At 41.0% G+C, this 27,816-nt stretch overlaps 1 protein-coding gene and 1 long non-coding RNA gene across 2 annotated transcripts; one reads left to right on the plus strand and one right to left on the minus strand.

The window, feature by feature from the left end:
• Window positions 1-8,570: 8,570 nt before the first annotated feature.
• On the minus strand, window positions 8,571-9,747 carry LOC148128716 (uncharacterized). Its single transcript, XR_015746161.1, has 3 exons — window positions 9,727-9,747; window positions 9,371-9,616; window positions 8,571-8,646 (listed from the first exon to the last, which is right to left on the minus strand). It is a non-coding gene; the product is annotated as an uncharacterized LOC148128716 (long non-coding RNA).
• A 3,367-nt stretch (window positions 9,748-13,114) lies between these two features.
• Window positions 13,115-19,986, plus strand: LOC113429144 (vomeronasal type-2 receptor 26-like). The gene is made up of 4 exons (XM_087948487.1): window positions 13,115-13,126; window positions 15,185-15,412; window positions 17,627-17,753; window positions 19,005-19,986. Exons 1-4 carry the CDS (start codon window positions 13,115-13,117, stop codon window positions 19,904-19,906), a joined length of 1,269 nt encoding a protein of 422 aa, XP_087804613.1. The 3' UTR covers window positions 19,907-19,986.
• The last annotated feature ends 7,830 nt before the right edge of the window (window positions 19,987-27,816 follow it).

Consider the following 27,816-nt stretch of genomic DNA (forward strand, 5'->3'; position numbering starts at 1 on the left):
ATATGTGGAGAAGTTAATATAGAAGACTTAGAATGGTAAATAAAATAAGTAATGATATGTAAGATGAGCATGAATATAATTGAAGTCCATGAAGAGAGAGATACCTGGGTCCAAGTTACTTTCCAAAAAGATTTTTTTATGTTTTGTGTGTTGTGTGTATATGTTTTTTTTTTTTGGGGGGGGGAGAATTAATAAAACCTTGCAGAAATATAGAATGAGAATAATGGTAACTAAGTCAGAAAGAAATAGATGAAATAATAATAATAAAATTGAATAAGAGTAAAGAGAAATAAGAGAAATTGGATAAGAGGTTTTTGTATGTTTATATGGAAATGGTTTAAAACAGAATTATAGTTTATCTGACTTGTTAAATTTATAATGGAAAAGGTTTAAGCATGTAATGGATAATGATGATTTGTGTGTTTTGAAAATTAATAAAACTTGTTTTTTTAAAAAAAGAATAGAATAGAATGGAATGGAATGGAAGGGAAGGGAAGGGAAGGGAAGGGAAGGGAAAGGAGGAGAAGAGAGGAGAAGAGAATTGAAGAGAAGAGAAGAGAAGAGAAGAGAAGAGAAGAGAAGAGAAGAGAAGAGAAGAGAAGAGAAGAGTTGGAAGGGACCTTAAAGGTCTTCCAGTCCAACCCCTGCTGAGGCAGGAAACCCTATATCATTTCAGACAAATGGTTGTCCACTATTTTCTTTTTTAAAAAATACCGGTGTTGGAGCATTTACAACTTCTGGAGGCCAGTTATGGGAGAATTCAAGTCAATACAATTGTCAATAGTGGATTGCATCTGCCTAAAGACTGCTGGTTCTTCTACAGGGAATGCACTTTTCATCTACCATTCTCAACTCTCTTCAATGGGAAGCTGGCATGTATTTAAGCATAGATAGATAGATAGATAGATAGATAGATAGATAGATAGATAGATAGATAGATAGATAGATAGATAGATAGATAGATAGAGAAATGATATAGAGATAGATAGATAAATATATAGATCTGATATATATATAGAGATAGATAGAAAGTTAGATAGGTAGATAGGTAGATAGAGATAGAGATAGATATGGATATAAACTCAAATAGGCATGGAAGAACCTGCAAATAGAGGGTCCCACCTGTTGGGATATTGTTATATCAATCCCCAGCCATGAAACCTACAATGGATATAGTGAAAAGCAGCTTTTGAATTCTATAATGAAGATATGGTTTAAGCTATCATCAAACACTACACCCCATTCACTTTGCTAGATAGAGGAAGACAAAAACAAACCTGTGGAAATTTGTAGGCACCTGCTAAAGTTGACATCTGGATGGAGATGTCTCTGTGAGCTCTATCAACAAGTGCCAAAAGGTTGTCCTTCCTTCCACAGCTGTAGTTGGGAACATTGGCTTCTCCGGTAAACAGCATGTCCAGCAAGGCATCTGAAGTGCCGAGGGTGTTATCATAGTTGTCATGGATGTTGCAGCCAAGTTTGAGATTGTGCGTGGGCTGATAATTTGTATTAAAAACTTCAATATTGAAAATCACACGTAGTATGTATTTCTTTCGATGAGATAAACTAGTGTAAAACCATGCTCATATTAGTATTAACAGCAGCAGCAGCAGCAACAATAAAATACTTTTTCTCTATTTAATCCATTTTTTTCTCCACAAGCTAACTAAATCTTAAGCTATTATTGATCCAAAACCAGAGGCAAATGAAAATCCCTCATCATCCTTTAATGTTGTGAGTGTGGAGAAGATAGAATGGATATAGTTTTCCAAAAGGGTTAAAATCAGAAATACACCATTATTTGTAGAAGTACTAATTTTCATCAGTGCAGTAAACAGTTTGAAGAATAATTCAGTCATTAAAGTAGAACAATCCTAAAAGATACAGGATTTTTGATAAGTGACCCAGAAAAGCTGTTCTGAAAAGAGGCATCCTCTATTCTTATAAAAATCAAGCATTGAACATCAATGAGCGGTTATGAAAATATGAAAAGGACCTTGGCAGGGGAATCTACAACAATCACTACTTTCAAAAAAACTCACTACTCAAGTCATGAATTGAGGATTGAACAGGGAAACATAAATAATGTGGGCTTTTTTCAGGTTTTATTTGCCTCATGTTTTGATTTGAACCTGTTAGGGTTTGAGGATTAACCCCTAGAAAAGTATTGCAGCAGTAGTCAAACCAGGAAGCCAAAGAAAGTGGAAGGGCCCCAGAGTATACACACACTGAATACAAACACTGTTTGTAGTTTAAATAGTTTTTAATCCAGTTAGAGTTTAAGCATTGTCATTCAGTCCATTAAGTCATTCACAGTATTTCCATCCAGTAAGACTCACTATTACAGTCCAAGTTAAGAGTCCTTGCAATATCTTTATCAGCCGATAAAGATATCTTCTCCTCCTCCGGTTTCACTCTCCAGAGAAACAAACGCTGGATATTCAGCAAACAGTAGCAAACAATAACAGTTCAGTCACAGGCACTCACAGTCAGTAATCACAGTTAGTCGCAGCAGCACACAGTTACAGCCAGCACACAGTTACAGTAACAGACAGTAAGCTTTCCAGCTTCTAATGCTTCTTTATATTGTAACTTCTAACCGCACCCTTAATCGGCTAATTGCCTGCTGCATTGTGCTTAAAGTGATAAGCACTTAAACCATGATATCTAAGTTTTATATATTTATTCACCCAAACCATATTTGGTATCAATGTTATACCTAACATACTCCCCCTTTGGGTGAAATAAATATATAATACCTTTACAATCTAATTCCATATTTTCACAACTCTCCTGGTGCTTACTGGCACCTTGGGCTTTAGTAAAATTATCAGCTAAATTGTCCTCCGACATACAGTACTCTAGCTGAATCATCTTACTTCTTACAGATTGTCTCACGTTTAGGTATCTTAGATCTGTATGCTTGCTCCTTGTTTTTACTCCAATATTTGTGGCCATTTGAATTGCTGCCTGATTATCTTCATGTATAATTATAGGATAATCTACAGTTATACCTATATCAATTAACATTTGTTTATACATTATTAATTCTGTACATAACAAAGATAAACAGGAGAATTCTGCCTCCATAGTAGACAAACTTATATGCTGTTGTCTTATTGACTTCCAGCCTATTAATGTCTTACCCAGCATTATGGCTGTTCCTGAAGTCGACTTTCTAGTGTCTCTTTCTGATGCAAAGCTAGCATCTGCATAAGCACTCAAAATTAAATCACCCTTTGGTTCTAAATACAATGAATAATTCATTGTCTTTTTAAGATATCTTAATATCCTCTTAGCTGCAATCCAGTGTCTTTCACATGGTGCAGAATTGAATCTAGCCAACTGATTCACGCAGTACGATATATCTGGTCTAGACCAATTACTAATATAACTCAAACTACCAATTAAAGATTGATAAATCACCTTATCAAACTCAGGGCTTTGTACATCAGTGTTGCTAAACTCCTGACTCATTGGAGTCTTAGCCGGCTTACAAAGCTCCATCTTGTAATCTTTTAGTAATTTGCTTATCTTATCTTCCTGAGATATCTTAAAACCTTTCCGTGTTTTCTTTATATTCAAACCGAGATACTTCTTTATCTCCCCTAATTGCTTGATCTTTATTCTCTTTCCTAATGATGTTATTATTTTATTTGCTTCATCATTAGTTTCAGTTATCAATGCAATGTCATCTGTGAATAGTAATAATAATGATACTTTCCCATTTGTCTCCCTCTTAAACAGACATGGATCGGCTAAACCAGCTTTAAATCCTATATTGTCTAGTTCCTTTACAATATACTGGTTCCATTCATAGCCTGATTGTTTAAGACCATAGAGGCTTTTCTTTAACAACCAACAATCATTATTATCCTTATTTTCACTTTTAATACCAACAGGTTTTTTCATATAAATAGTATGTTTTAATGGGGCGTGCAAGTAAGCAGTTTCCACATCTAGATGGTTAACTATATAGTTTTTACTAGCTGCCCACACTAAAGCTGCCCTCAAGGTTGCTGCCTTAAGACTAGGTGCAAACACCTCATCATAGTCATTAGCATTCTGCCTAAAACCTTGGGCTACTAACCTTGCCTTATGGATTAAATTACCATCCTTATCTGTTTTTACCTTAAATATCCATTTGCAGCCAATGGATTTCTTTCCTACAGGTAATTTGGCATTCTCATACACCTTCATATCTCTTAATGAATTCAGTTCCTTATTCATTGCTGCATACCATCTTTCTTTTTCCTTATTAGGATACTTTTTAATTTCTTCAACAGAATTAGGAACTTGATTAATCTGGCACACTGTGTTAGCCTGGTACCTATCAGGCGGTCTAGATATACGTGTAGTTCTTCTGGGAATTACAGGGCTTACAGGAGGACTTTGTTGAACTACTACCTGTTCATCTTCCTCATCCTGTTCAGCTATTGAATCTGTTTCTTCCTTTATGGGCACTATTTCATCCTGTATTTGTCTCTTTACTTTATTTTTAAAGTTACAGGGATAACTAATGGGATTTCTATAGGATTCAAAAATTACATCTTTATTGGCATCCTGTTCTAATTTCTCCCATCCTTCATGTTCTAGAAATTGGGCACTAGCACTACATAACACTTTAGATGTGCCTTTCTCCCAAAATCTATATGCCCTATGGTTTGCCTGATAACCAACGAAGAAAAATCTTTTAGCTCTATGTTGCCCTTTTTTTTCTGAGTTGTGCAGGAATATGCACCCATGCTTGTGCACCAAATGTGTGCAGGTAACTTAGATCAGGTTTCCTGCCATGCCATCTGGTGAATGGTATTTCACCTGTTGTTGTATTAACAACGTTGTTCAATATGTTATTAGCACACATTGTAGCCTCCCCCCACAAAGAATCAGGTAACCCAGAATCATTTAACATTGTTCTAACCATTGCCTGTAGTGTTTGGCCTCTTCTTTCAATAAAAGCGTTATGTTCTGGCCTGTATGGTGCAGACTTCTTATGCTCTATTCCAGATATCTTAAGTCTGTTCTGGAATTTGTTATTAATAAATTCCGTGCCATTATCTGTCACCAGGGTTATCAGTTGTCGTTTAGACTTTCTTTCAGCAAACCTAAGCCAATTGAAAAAATGTTGATATGTTTCAGTTTTGCTTTTCATTAAATAGCAAAACCCATATCTAGAATAATGGTCCATAATGCTCAGTATATATCTAGCACCCCCCCATACTGGGTTTCTTTGGACCTATTATGTCTGCAAATACTACTTCTAAAGGTTCTTTTGTTTTGAAACCATTTAGCCTATTTGCAGGCAATACTTTGCTCTTATCTTCACAGCAAACATTACAACGCAAATATTTATCACAAGGTTTTAACCTTATTCCTTCAGATAACTCAACTGTACGTTTTAGCATTTTAAAATTTACATGCCCCAAACGCCTATGCAATAAATGGATACATTCTTCATGAGGCTTTATATTATTAAATACAGTCTGAGCCTCCCCTTTCTTACTATTATCTAAGACATATAATGTTCCATTTAAAGCTGCAGTTACCCTTTTGTTATCTTTTTCAATTATGCAATTATTATCTTTAAAAGTAATTACATAACCTAATTTATCTAATACCCTTACTGAAAGCAAATTAAACTTTAGTTGCGGTACATACAACATTTTTATATCCTGGTTTATGTACGGACAACGTGCAAAACCTTGACCTTTCGCTTTCAGGTTCCAGCCATTGGCAAGAGATATATGTTGAGAACTTGTAGACATTTTTATAAATTTTGTCTTATCTCTTGTGATGCAGTGGGATGCGCCACTGTCAACCACCCATAAATTATTCTTCACATCAGAGTTGCTAAACGTGGCTAGTTCAAATGCTTTCTTTGGCTTTTTTATATTCTGGCTTTTTCTCTTTTTGCAGAATCTTGCCAAATGTCCTCTGCCTCCACAATTAAAACACTTTTTAATTGTGTATGCTGTTGAAGATAAATTCTCTTCTTCCAGGTGCTGTACTTTGCTTTGCTGGTTTCTTTCAAGCTTTGAAGATAATTTCTCTTCTTTCTTATCTTCTCTCAGCTCGTCACGCTCACGCCTTCTTCTGGCTTCTTCTAGTAGCCTGCCTGTTATGTCGATTAATGAGAGGCTTTCTTTTGGCAATACCTCCAACGAAGTCACATAGTCATCATAGCTTTGATCCAATGAAGACAATATTATGTAGACTTGTTGCAGTTCATTAAATATAAGCTCTTTTTCTTGCAATTCTTGAAAAATGCTCTTCATACAGTTTAAATGAACTAACATATCTCCATTCCTCTGAAGATGCGTTCGAAAAAGCTTCCGTGTAAGATTTATATGTGCTCCTACACTGTCCCGAACATAAATCTTCCTGAGGTTCTCCCAGCAGTTTGCAGCATTTTCTTCTCCACGAATATGGACAAGCTGCTGATCACAGAGAGTCAGTCCTATGATGCATAAAGCCTGCTCATTTTTCAGTTTAAAGTCTTGTAACTTTTCTTTATCATCATCATTAGCAGGATCCCAGCTACTCACATCTGGTGGGTTTGCTACAATGTCCCACAAACCTTCTCTGCGTAGAAGTAAACTACATTTCATTGACCATGAAACATAATTTGTTCCATCCAGCCTGGATATCATGGACAGTTGTGACAAATTTACTTGTGCCATTACTCTTCAGATATTTTGACTATTTTAAACTAATTAAAACAGTTTGTTTTTTACAGTAATGTGTAACTCACACCAACTCTCTCTGCTATATTCTGGTTAGTTAGACTGTGCAGCTGGGCCCATAACCATTGTTAGTGTTTGGGGATAAACCCCTAGCAGAGTATGCAGCAGCAGTCAAGCCAGGCAGCCAAAGGAGAGCGGAAGGGCCCCAGAGTATACACACACTGAACACAAACACTGTTTGTAGTTTAAATAGTTTTTAATCCATTTAGAGTTTAAAGCATTGTCATTCAGTCCAAGTTTTCATTCACTATATTTCCATCCAGTAAGACTCACTATTACAGTCCAAGTTAAGAGTCCTTGCAATATCTTTATCAGCCGATAAAGATATCTTCTCCTCCTCCGGTGCCTCTCTCCAGAGGAACAAACGCTGGATATTCAGCAAGAAGTTCAAACAGTAGAACAGTAGAATTACGCAGTAAATCAGCAAACAGTAGTAGACAGGAACATCTCAGTCACAGGCACAGTCACAGTAATACACAGTTAGTCGCAGTAAGACACAGTTAGTCGCAGCAAGCTTTCCAGCTTCTAATGCTTCCTTATATTGTAACTTCTAACCGCACCCTTAATCGGCTAATTGCCTGCAGCATTGTGCTTAAAGTGATAAGCACTTAAACCATGATATCTAAGTTTTATATATTTATTCACCCAAACCATATTTGGTATCAATGTTATACCTAACAAGGTTTTTGTATGTTTATATGGAAATGGTTTAAAACAGAATTATAGTTTATCTGACTTGTTAAATTTATAATGGAAAAAGGTTTAAGCATGTAATGGATAATGATGATTTGTGTGTTTTGAAAATTAATAAAACTTGTTTTTTTTTAAAAAAAGAATAGAATAGAATGGAATGGAATGGAATGGAAGGGAAGGGAAGGGAAGGGAAGGGAAGGGAAAGGAGGAGAAGAGAGGAGAAGAGAATTGAAGAGAAGAGAAGAGAAGAGAAGAGAAGAGAAGAGAAGAGTTGGAAGGGACCTTAAAGGTCTTCCAGTCCAACCCCCTGCTGAGGCAGGAAACATTTCAGACAAATGGTTGTCCACTATTTTCTTTTTTTAAAAAATACCGGTGTTGGAGCATTTACAACTTCTGGAGGCCAGTTATGGGAGAATTCAAGTCAATACAATTGTCAATAGTGGATTGCATCTGCCTAAAGACTGCTGGTTCTTCTACAGGAATGCACTTTTCATCTACCATTCTCAACTCTCTTCAATGGGAAGCTGGCATGTATTTAAGCATAGATAGATAGATAGATAGATAGATAGATAGATAGATAGATAGATAGATAGATAGATAGATAGATAGAGAAATGATATAGAGATAGATAGATAAATATATAGATCTGATATATATATATAGAGATAGATAGAAAGTTAGATAGGTAGATAGGTAGATAGAGATAGAGATAGATATGGATATAAACTCAAATAGGCATGGAAGAACCTGCAAATAGAGGGTCCCACCTGTTGGGATATTGTTATATCAATCCCCAGCCATGAAACCTACAATGGATATAGTGAAAAGCAGCTTTTGAATTCTATAATGAAGATATGGTTTAAGCTATCATCAAACACTACACCCCATTCACTTTGCTAGATAGAGGAAGACAAAAACAAACCTGTGGAAATTTGTAGGCACTGCTAAAGTTGACATCTGGATGGAGATGTCTCTGTGAGCTCTATCAACAAGTGCCAAAAGGTTGTCCTTCCTTCCACAGCTGTAGTTGGGAACATTGGCTTCTCCGGTAAACAGCATGTCCAGCAAGGCATCTGAAGTGCCGAGGGTGTTATCATAGTTGTCATGGATGTTGCAGCCAAGTTTGAGATTGTGCGTGGGCTGATAATTTGTATTAAAAACTTCAATATTGAAAATCACACGTAGTATGTATTTCTTTCGATGAGATAAACTAGTGTAAAACCATGCTCATATTAGTATTAGCAGCAGCAACAATAAAATACTTTTTCTCTATTTAATCCATTTTTTTCTCCACAAGCTAACTAAATCTTAAGCTATTATTGATCCAAAACCAGAGGCAAATGAAAATCCCTCATCATCCTTTAATGTTGTGAGTGTGGAGAAGATAGAATGGATATAGTTTTCCAAAAGGGTTAAAATCAGAAATACACCATTATTTGTAGAAGTACTAATTTTCATCAGTGCAGTAAACAGTTTGAAGAATAATTCAGTCATTAAAGTAGAACAATCCTAAAAGATACAGGATTTTTGATAAGTGACCCAGAAAAGCTGTTCTGAAAAGAGGCATCCTCTATTCTTATAAAAATCAAGCATTGAACATCAATGAGCGGTTATGAAAATATGAAAAGGACCTTGGCAGGGGAATCTACAACAATCACTACTTTCAAAAAACTCACTACTCAAGTCATGAATTGAGGATTGAACAGGGAAACATAAATAATGTGGGCTTTTTTCAGGTTTTATTTGCCTCATGTTTTGATTTGAACCTCTCCCAGAAAATAAGACAAAAGAGATAGAGACTGTGGAAATCAAAAGGGTTCAAGAAATTAGTCAGGTCCTGCAATATAAAAATGAGTAAAATAAGATGAAGGAGAAAGAAGAGTGTTAGAGCTGCAAATGGAGGGAATGAAACTCCATCACAATGAATGACTTACAACTGAATCTGCCTAGAAGGAGCCCTGTTGAAAGGTAATGTTGCACGTGCTATTGTTGATGGAGACATGACTACACCAACGAGAAGATCGCCTGGCCTATAATAGCTCCATGGCTTTTCTCCATCCTGGTTGTCCAAACTCAGTGGGCACTTCATTCTCAGCTTCCCGGAGACCGGCTGGGACATCAGTAGAAGCAAAAGCAGAAGCAGGAGATCCATAATTCCTGGGGCTGAATCAATCTCCTTCCTATTTTTAAAGAAGAATTAGCAGAATTCAAAGCACTCTCACAGGATATAATATCCTCTGGCTTTCCTGATGCAAACAGACAAGATTCATCTGGAAGAGATAAAACGTACATTCAAGAGCACAGCTCCCGCCTTTCTTGTAATTTGAGACACAAAGGGCATAACCTGTAGTAGATCAACCAGGATCTCCAGTTCTTCCCCAATATCTCCCTGGGCTACAACCTCCATGAAAACCATTTCAACTCCATCATGACTTTGGATGCCTTGCTGGATTTGCTTTCCATCGTGGAGACAAATATTCCAAACTACAGATGTGGAAGCCATAATAGACCTGTGATAGTTTTTGATGGGTCCAATGCTGATATCTCCATTCAGATTTCAAATATGTTGGACATTTATAAAATCCCACAGATGTGTGCAAGGGTTGAGGGACCCTACTCCTCCTTCGAATTTTCCATGAAATTAACAGGCAGCTTTTCATCATTGAAACTATTGGCCTAATGAAATTAGAGTGGTTCTAAAATTCACAAAGAACAGTAAATGTTAAACCAGCCAGATCTGAAATACTTTAGTCCAATCCAAGTGATATTCTTCCTATTTGTGGAAGAAACATTGCATACCCAAGGCTTAGTGGAAGGGGTGCAACCTATGAACAGACCAACCAGAAAAACCATGTGTATAATCTTGTTGAGGTGTTTTCTTAGACTCCAAGTGCTAGTATCTTGGCTTGGATTTGACTCAACAAATATGTCATGCCCCTGTCAGAGTCTGAATCCGAGGTGGAAGCTGAACAGCTGATAGGGAGTGGGAGCGTGTCTCTGTTGGCTATGGAGGAGGCTGGGGAAGGGAAAAGTCCAGCTGGGCAGAGCAGGGGTGAAATAGAAAAAGAGAAAGGGAGTTCAGAGGAAGACCCAGGCCCACCCCTCTTCATCCTAGGGCATGCAGGGAAGAATGGAGAAAGGAGTAATGTGGGTTACGTGGCTTATGGGGGAGGAAAGGGCCCTGATTCCCTTCATTAGCCACACCTAGGAATGAAAGTTTATAAGAACTGAATGCTGACTGCGGCAGCTTCTAGGAGCAAATGTGACTTTATCCTGTGTTGTCTTTGCTTATCTGTGTTCCTGGCATCTTTCCAACCATGTGAGTTTTGCCATGCCTGCACATCTGGAATTCTTGCTCCTGCCCTGTCAAACTAATTACCTCAGTTTGGCTTGATTGGATTTATAGTTACAGTTTTTGTTGATCACGTTTTGGACTTGATTCTTTGCAGTCAAGGGCTGTTCTTGGGAGAGTTTCTCTTCAGCCAGAAGGTAACCTGGACATTGGGGGCAACATTGGAGCTAATAAAGGTTATTGATTATCTGACTGTGTTGCCTTTGTGCCACGCCCCAAGTCATCACAAACTAATACATTTTCCCTTTGCAGATGAGTTATGTTCCTGTATCACAGCCACTGAATGACAAAATACTTCCCCCTTCTTTCTACCGAATGGTCCCCAAAGAAGGAGTTCAATATCTTGCAATTATCAAACTGCTCCAGCATTTCAGGTGGACATTGGTCGGTCTGGTTGCTCCAGACTCCGATGGTGGAGAGAAGTTCATGAGAAGTTTGACTTCTCTGCTTGTCAGGAATGGCATTTGCATTGTTTTATCCCAAAGCATCCCTGTAGCTTCCCCTCATGTACATATTGATTCTTTTCAATTGTACAAATGGAGGCGAGTCAATGTCTTTGTTTACTATGTGGAGATTGGTTCCTTCATTAGAGGAATATTCATTACTCAGAAGATCATCGAACCTTACACACAACCCACAGTTGGAAAGGTCTGGATCACTTCAGCTTTGTGGGATTTTACTTTAGATTTACAATATACCACATTGATTATTCCATCTATCTATGGCTACATTTCCTTCTTAATCCAGACAAATAAAAATGCCAACTATGGTGATTTTCAATCTGTTTATGCAGCTATGACAGACTTTATGGACAAAACATTTCACTGTTCATATTCCAAGCATGGCTTGTCCGTGAAAGGCTGGACAAGATGCCCAGAGAATAAGGATGCAGAAGCTCTGCCCCAAGAGCAGAAAGAAGGAATCCTGTCTCTTGACAGCTACATCACTTATCGCTCTATATGGACTGTGGCCAGGGCCTTAAATACTGCAAAGGAAGGATAATAAAGATTGGTTGGCTCTTCAGCACTTACAGCCATGGCAGGTATTCTCTCTGCATAATCTTCTGGTGCCATTCTTTCTTATTTTTGTTTAACTTAAATTTATCTATGGAGTTTAATATTTAATTCAGAGATTTAGCTTTCCTGAAATCTTATTTATAGACCTGGGCTAACTTTTTGTAGGTGGGGACTCGGTGGCTCAGTGGCTAAGTTGCTGAACTTGTCCATCAGAAAGGTCGGCAGTTTGGTGGTTTGAACCCCTAGCACAGTGTAACAGAGTGAGCTCCTGTTACTTGTCCCAGCGTCTGCCAACCTAACAGGTCGAAAGCATGTAAAAAAAATGCTAGTAGAAAAATAGGGACCACTTTGGTTTTAAGGTAACAGCATTCTGTGCACCTTCAGCATTTAGTCATGCCAGCCGCATGACCACAGAGACGTCTTCGGACAGCGCTGGCTCTTTGGCTTTGTAACGGAGATGAGCATTGCCCCATAGAGCTGGAAAAGACTAGTACGTACTGTGTTTCTCACAAAATAAGGCCGGGCCTTATTTTTTTTTGACCCTCCCAAAAATGGCTAGGCCATTTTTCGGGGGTGACTTAATTCCCCCCCTTGCATCCTCAGGTGGGTGGGCAGCGACGGCTTGGATGTTGACCTCAGCGTTGGTGGGGCACTTCATATCGGGAAACCTTCTGCCACCGTTGCTTTCCCTTCTCCCCGTGCTGCCGCGGCATTTAGAGCAACGCCACAGCGTTTGGTGCAGCCATGCACAGCCAGCCTGGGCTCCTCCCTGCAACCAGGCGGAGACACTTGGCTTCAGGCGCTCCTGTCGCCGCCTTCCCTTCGCCTTTGAAGGGAAAGCCAATTCTTTTAAAAACGACGCCCTACTACCGGTACGACAAAGACTCCCCTGGCCGAGAGGGCAGCCCAACTCCCCGTGGGGAGGTGAATCTCCCAGGGCCGCAGCACAGGATCGGCCCACCTCAGGAGAAGCCCCCAGCCACCATCCCTGCCTGGCGCCGGGCAGAGCATGAAGAGCTTTGCCTGGGGAGCCCAGTGCAGCTGACAAGTGGGCCCTCCTGCCCGGTGGCAGAGCTCTCACCAAGGCAGCGAGTGCCTCCCTGCCGGACCCTCTGCTCATCCCGCCGGGGCCGCGCCAGAGCCATGCAGGCTGGGCAGAGCTGGGAAAGAGAGCCACAGGTGTGCTCAAACCTGCCAACCGAAAGAACTAGGCCGACCTAAGCTTGGCTTCCTTCCCAAGTCCCTCCAGGCCAAACCCGAAGGGGCCACCAGGAGAGGCTGCCCGAGGCAGTGATAGCACCCACCCGTCCATGGACAGGGAGGTGAGGCAATGGCCTGCGCCATGTCCTCCTCTGAGCTGAGCCCCGCTGAGTGAGCGCCCCTGCCCAATGCTCACGCTGCTGCAGCATTTGGAGCTGCCGGCGCATTTGGAGATGCATGGGGATGGGGACGGGCTGAGCAAAGGGTGGAAAGGTCAGGCGGCTTCGGGCTCTCTCCACCGGACCCACCAGCCAGGGAAGCAGCACTGCCATCCCCTCGCCTCCCTGTCCGTGGACGGGTGGGCGCTATCACTGCCTCGGGCAGCCTCTCCCAGTGGCCCCTTCGGGTTCAGGCTGGAGGGACTTGGGAAGGAAGCCAAGCTCAGGTTGGCCTGGCTCTTTCGGTTGGCAGGGGGCGCGCACCCGCGGCTCACTTTTCCGGCCCCACCCAGCCCACACGGCTCTGGCGCGGCCCTGGCGGGATAAGCAGAGGGTCCGGCGGGGAGGCACTCACTGCCTTGGCAAGAGCTCCGCCACTGGGCAGGAGGGCCCACCTGTCAGCTGCGCTGGGTGCCCCAGGTGAAGCTCTTTGCACTCTGCCCAGAGCCAGGCAGGGATGGCAGCTGGGCGCTTCTCCTGGGGTAGGCCGATCCTGCGCTGCGGCCCCGGGATATTTGCCTCCCCACGTGGGGTTGGGCTGCCCTCTTGGGCAGGGGAGTCTTTGTTGTTCCGGTAGTAGGGCATCATTTTTAAAAGAATTGGCTTTGCCTTCGAAGGTGAAGGGAAGGCGGCGACAGGAGCACCTGAAGCCGAGTGTCTCCGCCGGGCTCCGGTTGCAGGGAGGAGCCCTGGCTGGCCACGTGTGGCTGCGCCAAACACCGCAGCATTGCTTTAAATGCCGCGGCAGCATGGGGAGAAGGGAAAGCAATGGTGGCAGAAGGTTTCCCGATACGAAGTGCCCCACCAACGCCAAAGTCAATGCAGGCAGCACCATATCCGGGTATGCAACAAAAGTACTTCCTAACGGCAAGCCCCACCGCCATCCCCCCCCTATTTTGCATGTTTAATATAGGCCTTAATTTGGGGGGAGGGGCTTAATTTGATTTTATGCCTATAAAGCATGCTGGGACTTCCTATTGGGGGAGGCCGTATTGTTGGAGAAACACGGTACATATGAGGGGAACCTTTACCTTTACCTTAACTCTATATATGCATCATTGGTAACATTGGCCCTTTTCATCTCTTATATGTATTAAATCATTAGCCCTTCCCTAATTTACATAAAGATAACATATTGGAACTTGCAAGATTAATGTCAACCCTATGAGGTAGACCAGACTAAAAAACCAATATAGTTGGTTTCAAGACTATTTTATACTAACTGTTGTACTATTGTACTATTGTATTAACTATAGTAAGAGTGTCTATTTTTTAATAATATTTTCCATGGTCTGAGACTCAATACATAGTAAATGAATTTCATAAACTTTATAAGCTAATGTCCTTTAAGGTTTTTTTCTTTCACTTTATTATTGTTACATTATGTATGTCAGGATTCTGGCTATTGCCCTAATTAAATCATGAGCCTTGAGCCAAGCTTCAAAAGGAACCAAAAGATTTATTAGGAGCAACATGTCCAGCATTAACCTGTATGAAGCCAACTCTGGCATATGTAATTTACAGTCACTTGTGACCCTGTTTCCCCCCTCCCCCCTGGGTGACTCATAAATCAGATTCTCCAATGAAGCACATTCACCAGCTGGGTGCCATCAATCACATTCTCCAATTAAGGATTTTCGCAAGCAGAAGATCTAGTTGCTTAGCTACAGTCTTTATAAGATAAGTTTTGGAATGTACTTCTGGTTTTAAACTGCCACCTTGCTCTTTCAGATTTCCTCCCCTCCCTTTTGTTTATGGCAACTCTAAAACAGATATAGGAATGCTTTACAAGTTGACAATGTATTTTGTTGATTAGGTTATTTCCATGGACCATACCAGAAATCCCTACCAAATATAAGCATTGCAGTAAATATAGATATGGAATACTGGAACTGTGCAGAATGATCCTGTCAGAATCCGTGCTCTATTTTCTGAGTTTTCTCCTCATCTCTCTTGTTTTAGCTTCATCTTTTCCTGCAAAGCTTGCAGCTGTACAATAACTCCTTGGATGGATTATATCTGGATGAGAATGGAAAGCTGGCTGCTGATCTTGACATCATGAGTTGGGCCCAGTTTCCCAACAAGTCAGTGGTCCGGGCAAAATTTGGGAGCCTAACAAGACAGGGATCAGGAAAAGCCATGTTTACTATTGACCAGGATGCAATGGTGTCCCCCAAATGGCTCAACCAGGTGAAGTAATTTTCTCTTCCTCAGTTCTTTTCAAAACCACAGGAGTGCCAGAAGTACTCTCTGGAAGATTGGCTCTAATGACAGAGTCTTGCAGGACTGATTTGTATGTATTTATTTATTTTATTTGTCATAACAGGTATAATTATAAACATGATTATGAATACATGAAATGGATTTAAATAAAAAAGGAACATTAAGACAGGAATGGTAGGCACGTTGGTGCATTTATGCACATCCCTACAGACCTCTTAGGAAGGGGTGAGATCAACAATAGACAGTCTGAGGTTAAAGTTTTTGGGGTTTGGGGAAGAAACCACAGTCAGTTAGTGTATTGACCACTCTATTCCTGAAGTCATATTTCCTGCAAACGAGTTTGGTGCAGTTTATCTTGAGTTTGTACTTATTGTGTGCTCTTTTATTGTTGTGGTTGAAGCTGAAGTAGTCATTGACAGGTAGGACATTGCAATAGATAATTTAGGTCCAACTGAAGATGACGTAGTTCTGTGTTAAAATTTCAAGTCTGGTGGCATAAGGTATTGTGTTGCAAGTAGGCAACTGCACTTATGACCTTCCAGAGAATTAGAGGGTTGTCTGAGCCACAACTCTTAGCCAAATATGGCTTCCCAGACTCATGCCTCAGCATGCATATTTTTCAATGAAACAGACCAAGACAAGAAGATCATCTTATTATGATTGATTCGGACATTCTGACTAAAAAGGATTTTTCTCATTTCATTTTATGATTAATGAAACGAAACGCAAAAGAAAAGATGATTGGACATGACAATAGTAACTTCCTCTTTGCATAGGGAAACAATTACGTTTAGTCAATCATGTTCCATGTACTGCAGTGGTGGGATTCAAATTTTTTTACTACTGGTTCTGTGGGCATGGCTTGGTGGGCATGGTGTGGCTTGGTGGGCATGGCAGGGGAAGGATACCATAAAATCTCTGTTCCCACCCCACTCCAGGGGAAGGTTACTGCAAAATCCCCATTCCCTCCCTACCCTACTAACCTGCTTTCCAGCTCCATTCTCCTATGCCAGGCAACCAAAGAAGACCCAGCCAATTAGCTGGGACTCAGGAGCCAGAGAATAGATGGAGCCAGAGCCAGTCAGAGGTGGTATTTCCCGGTTCTCTGAACTACTCAAAATTTCCTCTACCGGCTCTAGAGAACTGGTCAGAACCTGCTGAATACCACCTCTGATGTACTGTATGTCCATTTAAATGAGGTCTGATGAAAGCAGAGCCCTTAAATTTAAAATGTTTATGAGGAAATAATCATAAGCTTGCTTGAAGTTCCAGAGAAAGACAAACCAGGTATCAATTTATGTTAAAGACTCTTAATCACAAGACAAACTCCAGACATCCTATCCTATCTGGACCTGGGGACCAAAATGGTTTATCTTTTCAATCCCCTCTTCCTCCTTCCCTTCTTGCCTCTTCAGTGGAGCTTATGACCATCTGGATGTCCATGTTCCTTTTTCCAGGTAATCCACTGCAGTATCTTTTTTCTTTCTTCCCAACTAAAACCAACCACTGCTTTTCACATTTAAACTTTATTTCCAAACTTTACCTCTAGTTATTCCATTCACAGACTTTTTCTATCCTATCCAATCCATCTGCCCTCTCTCTCTCTCTCTCTCGTTTATATTAGAGTGAAAGCAAGTATCCCAGAACCTGAGGAGTGTATGATGTCCCCCAAGGCTCTATTCTGATATACACCAATTGAATTGCTTTTTTTTTTTTTTGACAACTCCCAACCACTGCCCTCATTGGCAGTCAGGTCAGGTCAGGTCAGGTCAGGTCTTGTGAAAGCACAGCTGCTTTTCATGGGAAAAATTGAGTGTCAGCTTGGAAGCCATATTTCTTTGAGGCTTCTGGGCTGCCACATTCAGTGCCTGGGTGTTTGGGAGGGGGTTATAAGAAGTGGTGGAAGATTAGCCACAACAACATTCCTTTCTCAGAAAGTCAAGGCCATCTTATTCTGCACCTGGATGGGAGTGCCTGGGGATAGTCTCCAGTTGGAACGAAGTAATGATTGGACCATGTGATGGACTATTGGATGCAGGGATTGGATTTTGGATTCCTCAACCCAATGGCTAGCTAATATCAGTGGAAGAGCAGCTAGGCTAACAAGCCCATCTGCCACAGATGCACACAAACACATCCAGCCGCCACATTGCCCTTGACATATCTTCTATTTTTGCTTAGTCCCTCCCTGAATCTAAATGTGTGGAGAGCTGCCATCTTGGTTTCTTCATGGTGCCTCAGGAAGGGGAGCCTCCTTGCTGCTATGACTGTCTTCCTTGCGGGGAAGGGACCATCTCCACTCAGGAAGGTGAGTGGCTTTGAAGGAGAAGTCCCCATAGTGGGAGGGGTCAGAGATTCTGAATCCTCAATTTTGGTGTTTCTTTGTCACCTTCCTTGCAGCAGTGGGATCCTACCTGTTCCACTACCAGTTCACACAGTTTACCACACAACAGCTGAAGTCTGCAGCACCAATCAGTTGAGAGGATAAAGAAGAGAAAAGGACAGAGGCGGGTGGGAGGGCCGATCCTGCACTTTTCTTTTCTTTCTCCTCTCAGCTAATCATTGAAGGCTTTCCCCCCCTCCTCTCAGCTGATTGTCGGAGGCTTTTTTTTTTTTACTACTGGTTCTGCTGAACCGGTTTGAATTGGTAGCATATCAACACGGCTTCCTTGCCTTAAGATCCAGAGTTGCAAGAAATCATCTGAGAGAAAGATGGCTCATCAGTCAAATCCACTTTTGCCTCTGATCATCTCTGCAAAATTTTTCTGAGGATTAATAAGGAACTTTTTTTAAAAAAGGATTTGTGTATTCCATGCTGACTTTCTTTCTACAATTGTTCCATAAATTGAAAAGAGCATATTAAGAGAAAAGTGTCGAAAATACAGTCACACCAAGGGTGAGCTGATAGGGGTTCGCAGGGGTTTGGGAGAGCCCCTAGCTAAGATTCTATGCAGTTTGTAGAACTCCCAAATCCTACTCCTGGCTGGCCCCACCCATGCCACCCCTCCTAGGAGTCCCCACATAGCCCATTTTGGATGTAGGTAGGTGCAGGGTGCATGCAGAGGCCAAGGGAGGGCAAAAATGGGTCTTCCAGAAATTCAGCAAGGCCATAAATAGACTTATTTCTAGCTTCCAGAGAGTCTCCAGAGCCCAGAGAGGCCGTTTTCACCCTCCTGAAGGCTCGAGGAAAGCCTCCAGAGCCAGGGGAGGGCAAAAATGCCCCTTGCTGTGGTGCATGAGGCCAATAAGGCCATGCCTACCATGACCACACCCACCCACAACCAGCAGAGAACCCATTGCTAAAAGTTTTGGATCCCACCCCTGAGTCACACAAAAGAGAATGTTTTCAAGTACATATCCTAGAGATTTTCAGATAAAAGGTGTAAATGACATTGATTGGTGGGAAAAATATAAACAAACAACAAAATCAAAATTGAGGAAATAGACCAATCTGAGAGATGATGTCTTTATGGAAGATAAGGGTGACCGAAGGAGAAAAAAAAAGCCAACATTGCAAAACATAGATAAACCATGGTTCTCTCGTCTCTCTTATTTGCAGATGTGGAAAAATGCACCAAATGCCCAGAGGATAAGCATCCAAATGAAAAACGAGATCAGTGTATCCCCAAGATCACAACCTTCCTAACTTACAAAGAGCTTCTGGGGAACATCTTGGCTTCCTTTGCCCTGATCTTGTCCTTAACCACCGTGCTTGTCTTAGCAATCTTCATTAGATACTTGGAAACTCCAATAGTCAAGGCCAACAACAGGGACCTCTCTTACATCCTCCTCATTTCGCTATTGTTCTCCTTTCTGACTTGCTTTCTCTTCGTTGGCCAGCCAAGGAAACCCACTTGTCTTCTCCGTCAAACCGTTTTCAGCATTGTCTTCTCAACAGCTGTCTCTTCAGTCTTAGCCAAGACAATCACAGTAGTGTTGGCCTTCCTGGCCACAAAGCCAGGCAGCAACATGAGAAGGTGGCTGGGGAAGACTCTGGCCAACTCCCTGGTCCTTTCTTGTTCTGGGATTCAAATGCTCATTTGCTGTATCTGGTTAGGAGTCTCTCCTCCATTCCCTGACTCTGACTTCCATTCCCAGCCTCGAGAAATCATCCTGCAATGCAAGGAAGGGTCTGTTGCCCTGTTCTATGGATCCCTGGGCTACATGGGCATCCTGGCTGCCATCTGCTTCACAGTGGCTTTCCTGGCCAGGAATCTGCCTGGAGCCTTCAATGAAGCCAAGCTAATCACCTTCAGCATGCTGGTCTTCTGCAGTGTCTGGATCTCTTTTGTACCCACCTACCTGAGCACCAAGGGGAAATTCATGGTGGCTGTGCAGGTCTTCTCCATCTTGGCCTCCAGCACTGGGCTTTTGGGCTGCATCTTCATCCCCAAGTGCTATATTATTATCCTGAGGCCAGATCTTAACACAAAGGAGCAGCTTGTATTAAAAGTAAAATAAGAATTACACTGTTTTATAAATACCTTTGGTTTTGATTTCACATTCCCAAGAATTATGTTTACACACATTGTAAGCAATATCACTTTCGGATTATACATGAATATAGTTTAAAGAGTATTAGAGTGATAAATGCAATAGAGTGTTATGGTACAACTATGAAAATAATAGTTATAATTATGAGACAATACTATTTATTTAAAAGAAACTATACTGTATGACTATGAGAATAATAGTTACAATCAAGGTGTATACTATGATGTATATTTAAAAAGGACTTGATATAGCCAGTACACTGCTGTTGCAAAATGGGAAATGTGATGAATAATAATGAAAAATGTACAATAAAAAATTAATAAATAAAAAGGAACTTGACACCCAAATATGCCAAGTAACAAGTTTGAAGAACTGAGCTTATAACTGTTTACTATGAGTGCACTGTTTACTATTTTGTACCCACCTACCTGAGCACCAAGGGGAAATATATGGTGGCTGTGCAGGTCTTCTCCATCTTGGCCTCCAGTGCTGGGCTGTTGGGCTGCATCTTCATCCCCAAGTGCTATAGTATTATCCTGAGGCCAGATCTTAACACAAAGGAGAAGCTTGTATTAAAAGTAAAATAACAATGTGTGTGCGTGCACGCCTGTGTGTGTGTACATTAGGATTTCTCATCACAAAACAATTTATTTTGGTATTTCATATTTTAAGAAATTCCACCTGCAACCTTTTTCTTATTACCCCAGGAATAAATTATGGAATTGTGATAAAATTGCAGCAGAGGCTGAAAAATTCCTTTTTAAAATGATTTTTTTAAAACAAAAAAGTAGACCTCAAAATCTATTACACTGTTTTAAAAATACCTTTGGTTTTGATTTCACATTCCCAAGAATTATGCTTACACACAATGTAACCAATATCATGATAAGACTATACATGAATATACACTGAAAAAAATAAATAAAGGGAACACAAAAATAAGACATCCTAGATCTGAATGAATGAAATATTCTTATTGGACTTCCTGTTTGCGAGGCTTCGGCGGCGGCAGGGTTCCGCGATCCAGCGCGATCCCTGCCGGGCTCATCGACTAGGTTCCCCCGATCCACTTGGATTTGGGGGATATAGCTGCCCTGTAGGGGCTGCTGAAGACAGGGGGGATATGGAAAGGGGGTAGGGGGTGTCGCAGACCCCCTCCCCAGCCAGCTAAACCCCCTTTTCCCTAGGCGGAGGAGCGGCGGTCAGCAATGGCCGCCTCAAAGAAACCTGCAGACGGATAAGAATGTGCAGGAGGAAGAGAATCGTAGAATCGTGAGAGTTGCCTATGGTCCGGGATAAAGTTGCTAAGCAAGGAACCTCCGGGGATCGGAAAACTGTTGGAGAAGTTGCTACATTGTTTCCAGAGAGAGTTACAAGCCGCGGATAGAACTCTTAAAGGGAAAGTTTTTTTTTTCTTTTCACTCTCCTTCCTAACGTGACAGCTGTGGAACAGTAAGAGAAATCTGAAAATCCAGGTAATTAAACACTGAAGAGATAAGGATTTCTGAATGATTTTTTTCTTTCTTAAAAAAAAAAAAACTTTTAAATTTTTTTTCTTTTTTTATGCTGTGAGTGGGAAGGGAGAGTGAAAGCTGGACTATAATTTGGAAATGAGGAGTATGCCTGGAATTTTAAGGAGATATAAATATTAACAAGGCTTCTGAAGATATATATTAAGTGCAACTTTGTGATCCAATTTTAACCCCAGAAAGAGAAATTGAGGAAGGAGAAGGTGCCTAAAGAAATGATCTACTTGGACTGCTTGGTGATTTTATTACTTTTGAAAATTATCTTTGATTAAAAACATCTGGGTGGTTGTTTGGGAAAACTTTTTCTCTTCACAATGACATCATTTGTGGATGATTTGGAACTTTTACGTCAAAAAATTCAAGAGGAAAAGCGAGAAGGGAAGGATGTTTTTGATATTCTGTGTCAGTATTTAGAAATGGCGGTTTATGCTTACATGGAAGGGATTGAATACCAAGAAGATTTGGAGGAAGAAGAAGCCATCTTGGAGGAACAAGTCACTTTGGCTGGGCAAAGAAAGGAGAAGGAGAAAAAGGAAAAGGAGACTTTAAGATCTGTAAAAGCAATCCAAAAAAAGAAAAATAAGATGAAAAGGAGGTATTATGTTAGAAAACTGCAGAGGGGAGGAAGCTGGAGAGGAAGAGAGGTGGAGAGACGAAGGGGTAATGAGGACAGAGAGAAGAACAAGCAAGGGAGAAAAGGGATGAGAGGCCTCAGTAGTAGAGAGCAAGATGTAAAGAAACAAATATTTTTTAGAGACAATGGGTAATCTTATTGATGAAGGGATTCTAAAGGTACACAAGATTGTTTTTTATATTTGTACTTAGAAATAACTTTTAGAAGGTTGGAAATAAAGTGTAATTTAAAATGTGATAAAATATTTAATATAACTTAGTGAAATTGGTGTTAAGGAAAGGGGAACATTTTATGAAATAAAGATTGGAGATACGATGTGGGGGGGGGGAATAACTGTGGAAAATATAACTATTATTAAAAAGATATGATATTAAATTGAATGGATAAAATGGTTAAGGTATAAAAGAATGTTGGGGAGAGGAGGAGAAGGAGGATTACCTTAATGAAATAATGATTTAAAATATGTGATGTGGGGGAGAATAATTGGAAAGTAGGTCCTCCCACAAAAGTATGTTAATTAATTGAAAAGCAATGTGCTAAGTTTTTTCTGTTATAAAAGAATATGAATATTAATGAATAGATTAGTTCTGGTAGTGATAATATTGTATAATTTTTGAATGTACCAAGCAGGATCCCAATGTAAGTTAGGTGTTTTATATTAAATATTATAAATGTAGAGGAAAGAGGTAAAGGCGTTATACTCCAATTAGTGGACAGGAGAAGTTTTTTTATTTTATTTTAAGGAAGAAAGCAAATGGATAGCTGGAAATAAACAGACAAAGAATAATAAATATTATGATTTGAACTGAGATGAGATGAATAAAATAAAATTAAGAGAATTTAAGAGAGAAAAGAAACTATATATAAAAGTGAAGATGGTAATAAGATATGAATGATATATAAAATGAATATGAATTTGAAGTTGTGTCTGTATAAAGAGTTTTGACCCGGGATTGAGCAACCTTCAGAAAAGATGATTTTTTATTTTCTTTATGTTATGTCTTATGTTATATGTATTTGTGTTTGTTTTTAAAATTAATAAAACTTGTTTTTTTTAAAAAAAATGAAATATTCTTATTAAATACTTTGTTCATTACATAGTTGAATGCGCTGACAACAAAATCACACAAAAATTATCAATGGAAATCAAATTTAGCAACCCATGGAGGTCTGGATTTAGAGTTACACACAAAATTAAAGTGGAAAAAAACACTACAGGCTGATCCAACTTTGATGTAATGTCCTTAAAGCAAGTCAAAATGAGGCTCAGTAGTGTGTGTGGCCTCCACGTGCCTGCATGACCTCCCTACAATGCCTGGGCATGTTCCTGATGTGGTGGTGGATGGTCTCCTGAGGGATCTCCTCCCACACCTGGATGAAAGCATCCCCCAACTCCTGGACAGTCTGTGGTGCAACATGGCATTGGTGGATGGAGCGAGTCATGATGTCCCAGATGTGCTCAATTGGATTCAGGTCTGGGGAATGGGCGGACCAGTCCATAGCATCAATGCCTTCATTTTGCAGGAACTGCTGACACACTCCAGCCACATGAGGTCTGGCATTGTCATGCATTAGGGGAACCCAGGGCCAACTGCACCAGCATATGGTCTCACAAGTGCTCTGAGGATCTCATCTTGGTACCTAATGGCAGTCAGGCTACCTCTGGTGAGCACATGGAGGGCTGTGTGGCCCCCTAAAGAAATGCCACCCCACACCATTACTGACCCACTGCCAAACCGGTCATGCTGGAGGATGATGGAGGCAGCAGAACATTCTCCACAGCGTCTCCAGACCCTGTCACATCTGTCACATGTGCTCAGTGTGAACCTGCTTTCATCTGTGAAGAGCACAGGGCACCAGTGGCAAATTTGCCAATCTTGGTGTTCTCTGGCAAATGCCAAACATCCTGCATGGTGTTGGGCTGTAAGCACAACCCCCACATGTGGACATCGGGCCTTCATACCACCCTCATGGGGTCTGTTTCTGACCGTTTGAGCAGCCACATGCACATTTGTGGCCTGCTGGAGGTCATTTTGCAGGGCTCTGTCAGTGCTCCTCCTGTCCCTCCTTGCACAAAGGTGGAGGTAGTGGTCCTGATGCTGGGTTGTTGCCCTCAATTGGCCTCCTCCACATCTCCTGATGTACTGGCCTGTCTCCTGGTAGTGCCTCCATGCTCTGGACACTACGCTGACAGACACAGCAAACCTTCTTGCCACAGCTCGCATTGATGTGCCATCCTGGATGAGCTGCACTACCTGAGCCACTTGTGTGGGTTGTAGACTCCGTCTCATGCTACCACTAGTGTGAAAGCACCACCAGCATTCAAAAGTGACCAAACCATCAGCCAGAAAGCATAGGAACTGAGAAGTAGTCTGTGGTCACCACCTGCAGAACCACTCCTTTATTGAGGATGTCTTGCTAACTGCCTATGCTTTCCACCTGTTGTCTATTCCATTTGCACAACAGCACGTGAAATTGATTGTCAATCAGTGTTGCTACCTAAGTGGACAGTTTGATTTCACAGAAGTGTGATTGACTTGGAGTTAAATTGTGTTGTTTAAGTGTTCCCTTTATTTTTTTGAGCAGTGTATAAAGAATCTTAGGGGTAACATTGTGTCAAGGAAAAAGATTATATCCATTTTTTAAATTATCTACATTAATACATTAAAGAAAAGACACAGACTGTAAATGAAAAAAAAATCTGTACATTTTGTAACTGTCACTATCTTGACTCTCTGTGATCCCAAAAATTATATTTCTAGAACAGATGAGAAATGAAATTCCATTTCCAGCATAAGGAATTTTAAAATCAGTTCTAAACCAATTTAGATTTAATATAGAGAGATTGTGTGTGTGTGTGTGTGTGTGTGTGTGTGTGTGTGTGTGTGTATTTTCTGTCTCACCTGTGGCCACGAGATGAGCATCCAAATGTCCAAAGGAAAAAACACGAACAGACAATATCAGGAACAACAGAGTTAACTTTCCTTTGGCTGAATTCGTCGTTGGCAGTTTTCCCAGAAGCTGTCTGCAAATTCTGATAACGAGCAGAACTATAAATCAGAGACGAATGGCAAACAGAATACTTTGTCCAAAGTGCAGACGCAAATTAACAAGTTTGACCGGAATGGGGATTCAAAGCTAACACGCCTCCTTATATTCCCTGAGGGGTGTGTCAGTCTCTTTCCTCAGTCCCTGATTCGATGTCTCCTTCCAGTTTGTGCTTGACATTTCTGCTTACGTCTGTTCCTTGCATCAAACCAAGATTCTTCGGTTTGATCTTCATCCAAGGACTCTGGCACGTTCTCCTGATTATCTGCTGACACAGGTATAGCTAATAAGGAAGGTCCTGGAGAGGATGAGGATTCCGAAACTTCCAGCAAAGCAGGTTCAAACCCCAATGCCCTATCTTCCTCTTCCTCTTGGCTCACATCTGTATCTCCCATCAAAGCAGGCTCAAATCCCAATGGCCTCATTTAGTAAAAAAAAAAAAAAAAGGTATAATCACACTACTTACAAGTGTATTGGGGCAGACTGAGATGGTTGCATGGGTCAAGATCAAAGTAAAGGCACAAAGAAAAGAACAGGCAGGAGTTATTCTTAACTTGCTGTGTAACTAGTAGTTGGAATAGATTTTCCACTTATTGAAAGTTGGACTCAGAGGAAAGGATTGAGAAAAAAGGATAAGATTGTGTGAATAGCTAAATAGCTAAGGCAAAGATGAAGATGGTCTAAAATTTAAAAAATTTGTATTTCAGGCCTCCTTGAAATAGTGGATAAGGATTGATTCAAGCCAGTGTCTAAGGTTCCTGGCCAATGCACCACAGGACGAAGGGGCTGCTGAGCTAGACAATGCCAATGAATTCATCCAGCAACTCCAGGTTAGATCTGAAGACACAGACCGCAAGAATGAAAACGAAGCCCTGATTAAGACTATGAAACAGGAGAATTGTCCCCCTGTTTGTCTGGGATTTCAGAAAAGTAGCTGGAAACCTTAGACACTGGCCTGAATCAATCCTTATCCATTATTTCAAGGAAGCCATAGACCCAGAAATTAGAAACACATTTGGCATCCAAGGGGTAACAAACCGTCTGCAGGACTGGTACAGTGTGGCCGTGGCAATGGATCGGGAAATCAATCCTCACCGCAAACCCGAAGAAGCAGGCAAGAAGACCCCTGGGCCAACGAGCCCCAGTGAAGCTGCCTGAACCACCATTGGCCCAACAGCCTAACATAATTAAATGCTACTGATGCGGTCAACTAGTGCACTGAGCATCTGAGTGCTTAGTTCCTGCACCTCAACCTCAACCTCCCTCAGCGACCAGAGGAAGGAGGACCCCAAGCAAGCCAATTCACCTGACAAATCATAGAGGTTCCCCCTCTCACAAATGAAGGCGAGGAACTTCCTACTAGAGAAACTCACTCCAGAACTGCTAGTCAGGACAATGACCCCATGGTGAGTGAAGCCACCTGCCCTTTCACTGTTAAAGTTAGGCTAGTATGCCAGAGACCAGGGTTCAAGGGGAAGTGGAAGCAATGATAGATACGGGCTGCACCAGGTGCTTAATCGGGTTCCCCATCATTGAGCAGTTAAAAATAAAGACAAAACCCCTAGTCTGGCCAATCCACTTTGGATGGGACCCTGATAGGTGGAGCCCCTGATACCCTAATCACTGAGCCTGTTAGGATGGAGATGGGGTGACACCAAGAACTTATACAATTCATGGTAGCTCTGAAAATTACAGACCAATCTCCTTATGCTGCGTCACCTGTAAAGTCATGGAATCAATTATTAACCAATCCATCATCCTCCATTTAGAGACAAACAACCTACTCTCCAATAAACAATTTGGTTTCAGAAAAAAACTATCCTGTAATCTGCAACTCTTACACTGCAAAAACATATGGACTACACAACTCGACCAGGGCAAAGCAATAGACGCAATCTACATAGACTTCTGCAAAGCCTTTGATTCAGTGGTACACGACAAACTACTCCTAAAAATAAAATCTTATGGTATCTCTGGACAACTGAATAACTGGATAGAAGCATTCCTGTCAAACAGACAACAAATGGTCAAAATCGGGAACGCCCTATCAAATCCAGTACCTGTCAATAGTGGTGTTCCCCAAGGCAGTGTTCTAGGACCAACTCTCTTCATACTCTACATAAATGACCTCTGTGATCATATTAAGAGCAATTGCGTTCTCTTCGCTGATGATGTAAAGCTGTTCAATACCACAGACAATACTACTACCCTACAAAAAGACCTAGACTATGTATCTGAATGGTCTAACATATGGCAACTTCAAATCTCAACAAATAAATGCTCTGTCTTACATATTGGTAAAAAAAATCAGAAAATAAAATACAAGCTGAATAGTCAAGATCTTGTTGATGACCCAAGCTCTGTAAAGGACCTGGGAATACTCACCTCTAATGATCTAAGTGCTAGAACCCACTGCAACTACATAGCCAAAAAGGCATTAAGAGTTGTTAACCTAATCCTACGTTGCTTTTCTCTGGTAATATCTCACTACTAACCAGAGCATACAAAACATTTGCTAGACCAATACTCGAATACAGTTCATCAGTCTGGAATCCTTATTACGTATGTGATATTAACACAATTGAGAAAGTCCAGAAGTATTTCACAAGAAGAGTTCTCCACTCTTCTACCCGTTGTAGAATACCTTATGCCACCAGACTCGAAAT

The sequence above is a fragment of the Notechis scutatus genome, unplaced genomic scaffold (genome assembly GCF_049901735.1).
Source record: "Notechis scutatus isolate UNSWTSFEM ecotype Mainland unplaced genomic scaffold, rNotScu1.2 NSCUCTG112, whole genome shotgun sequence".
In the NCBI taxonomy this organism is placed as follows: Eukaryota; Metazoa; Chordata; class Lepidosauria; order Squamata; family Elapidae; genus Notechis; species Notechis scutatus.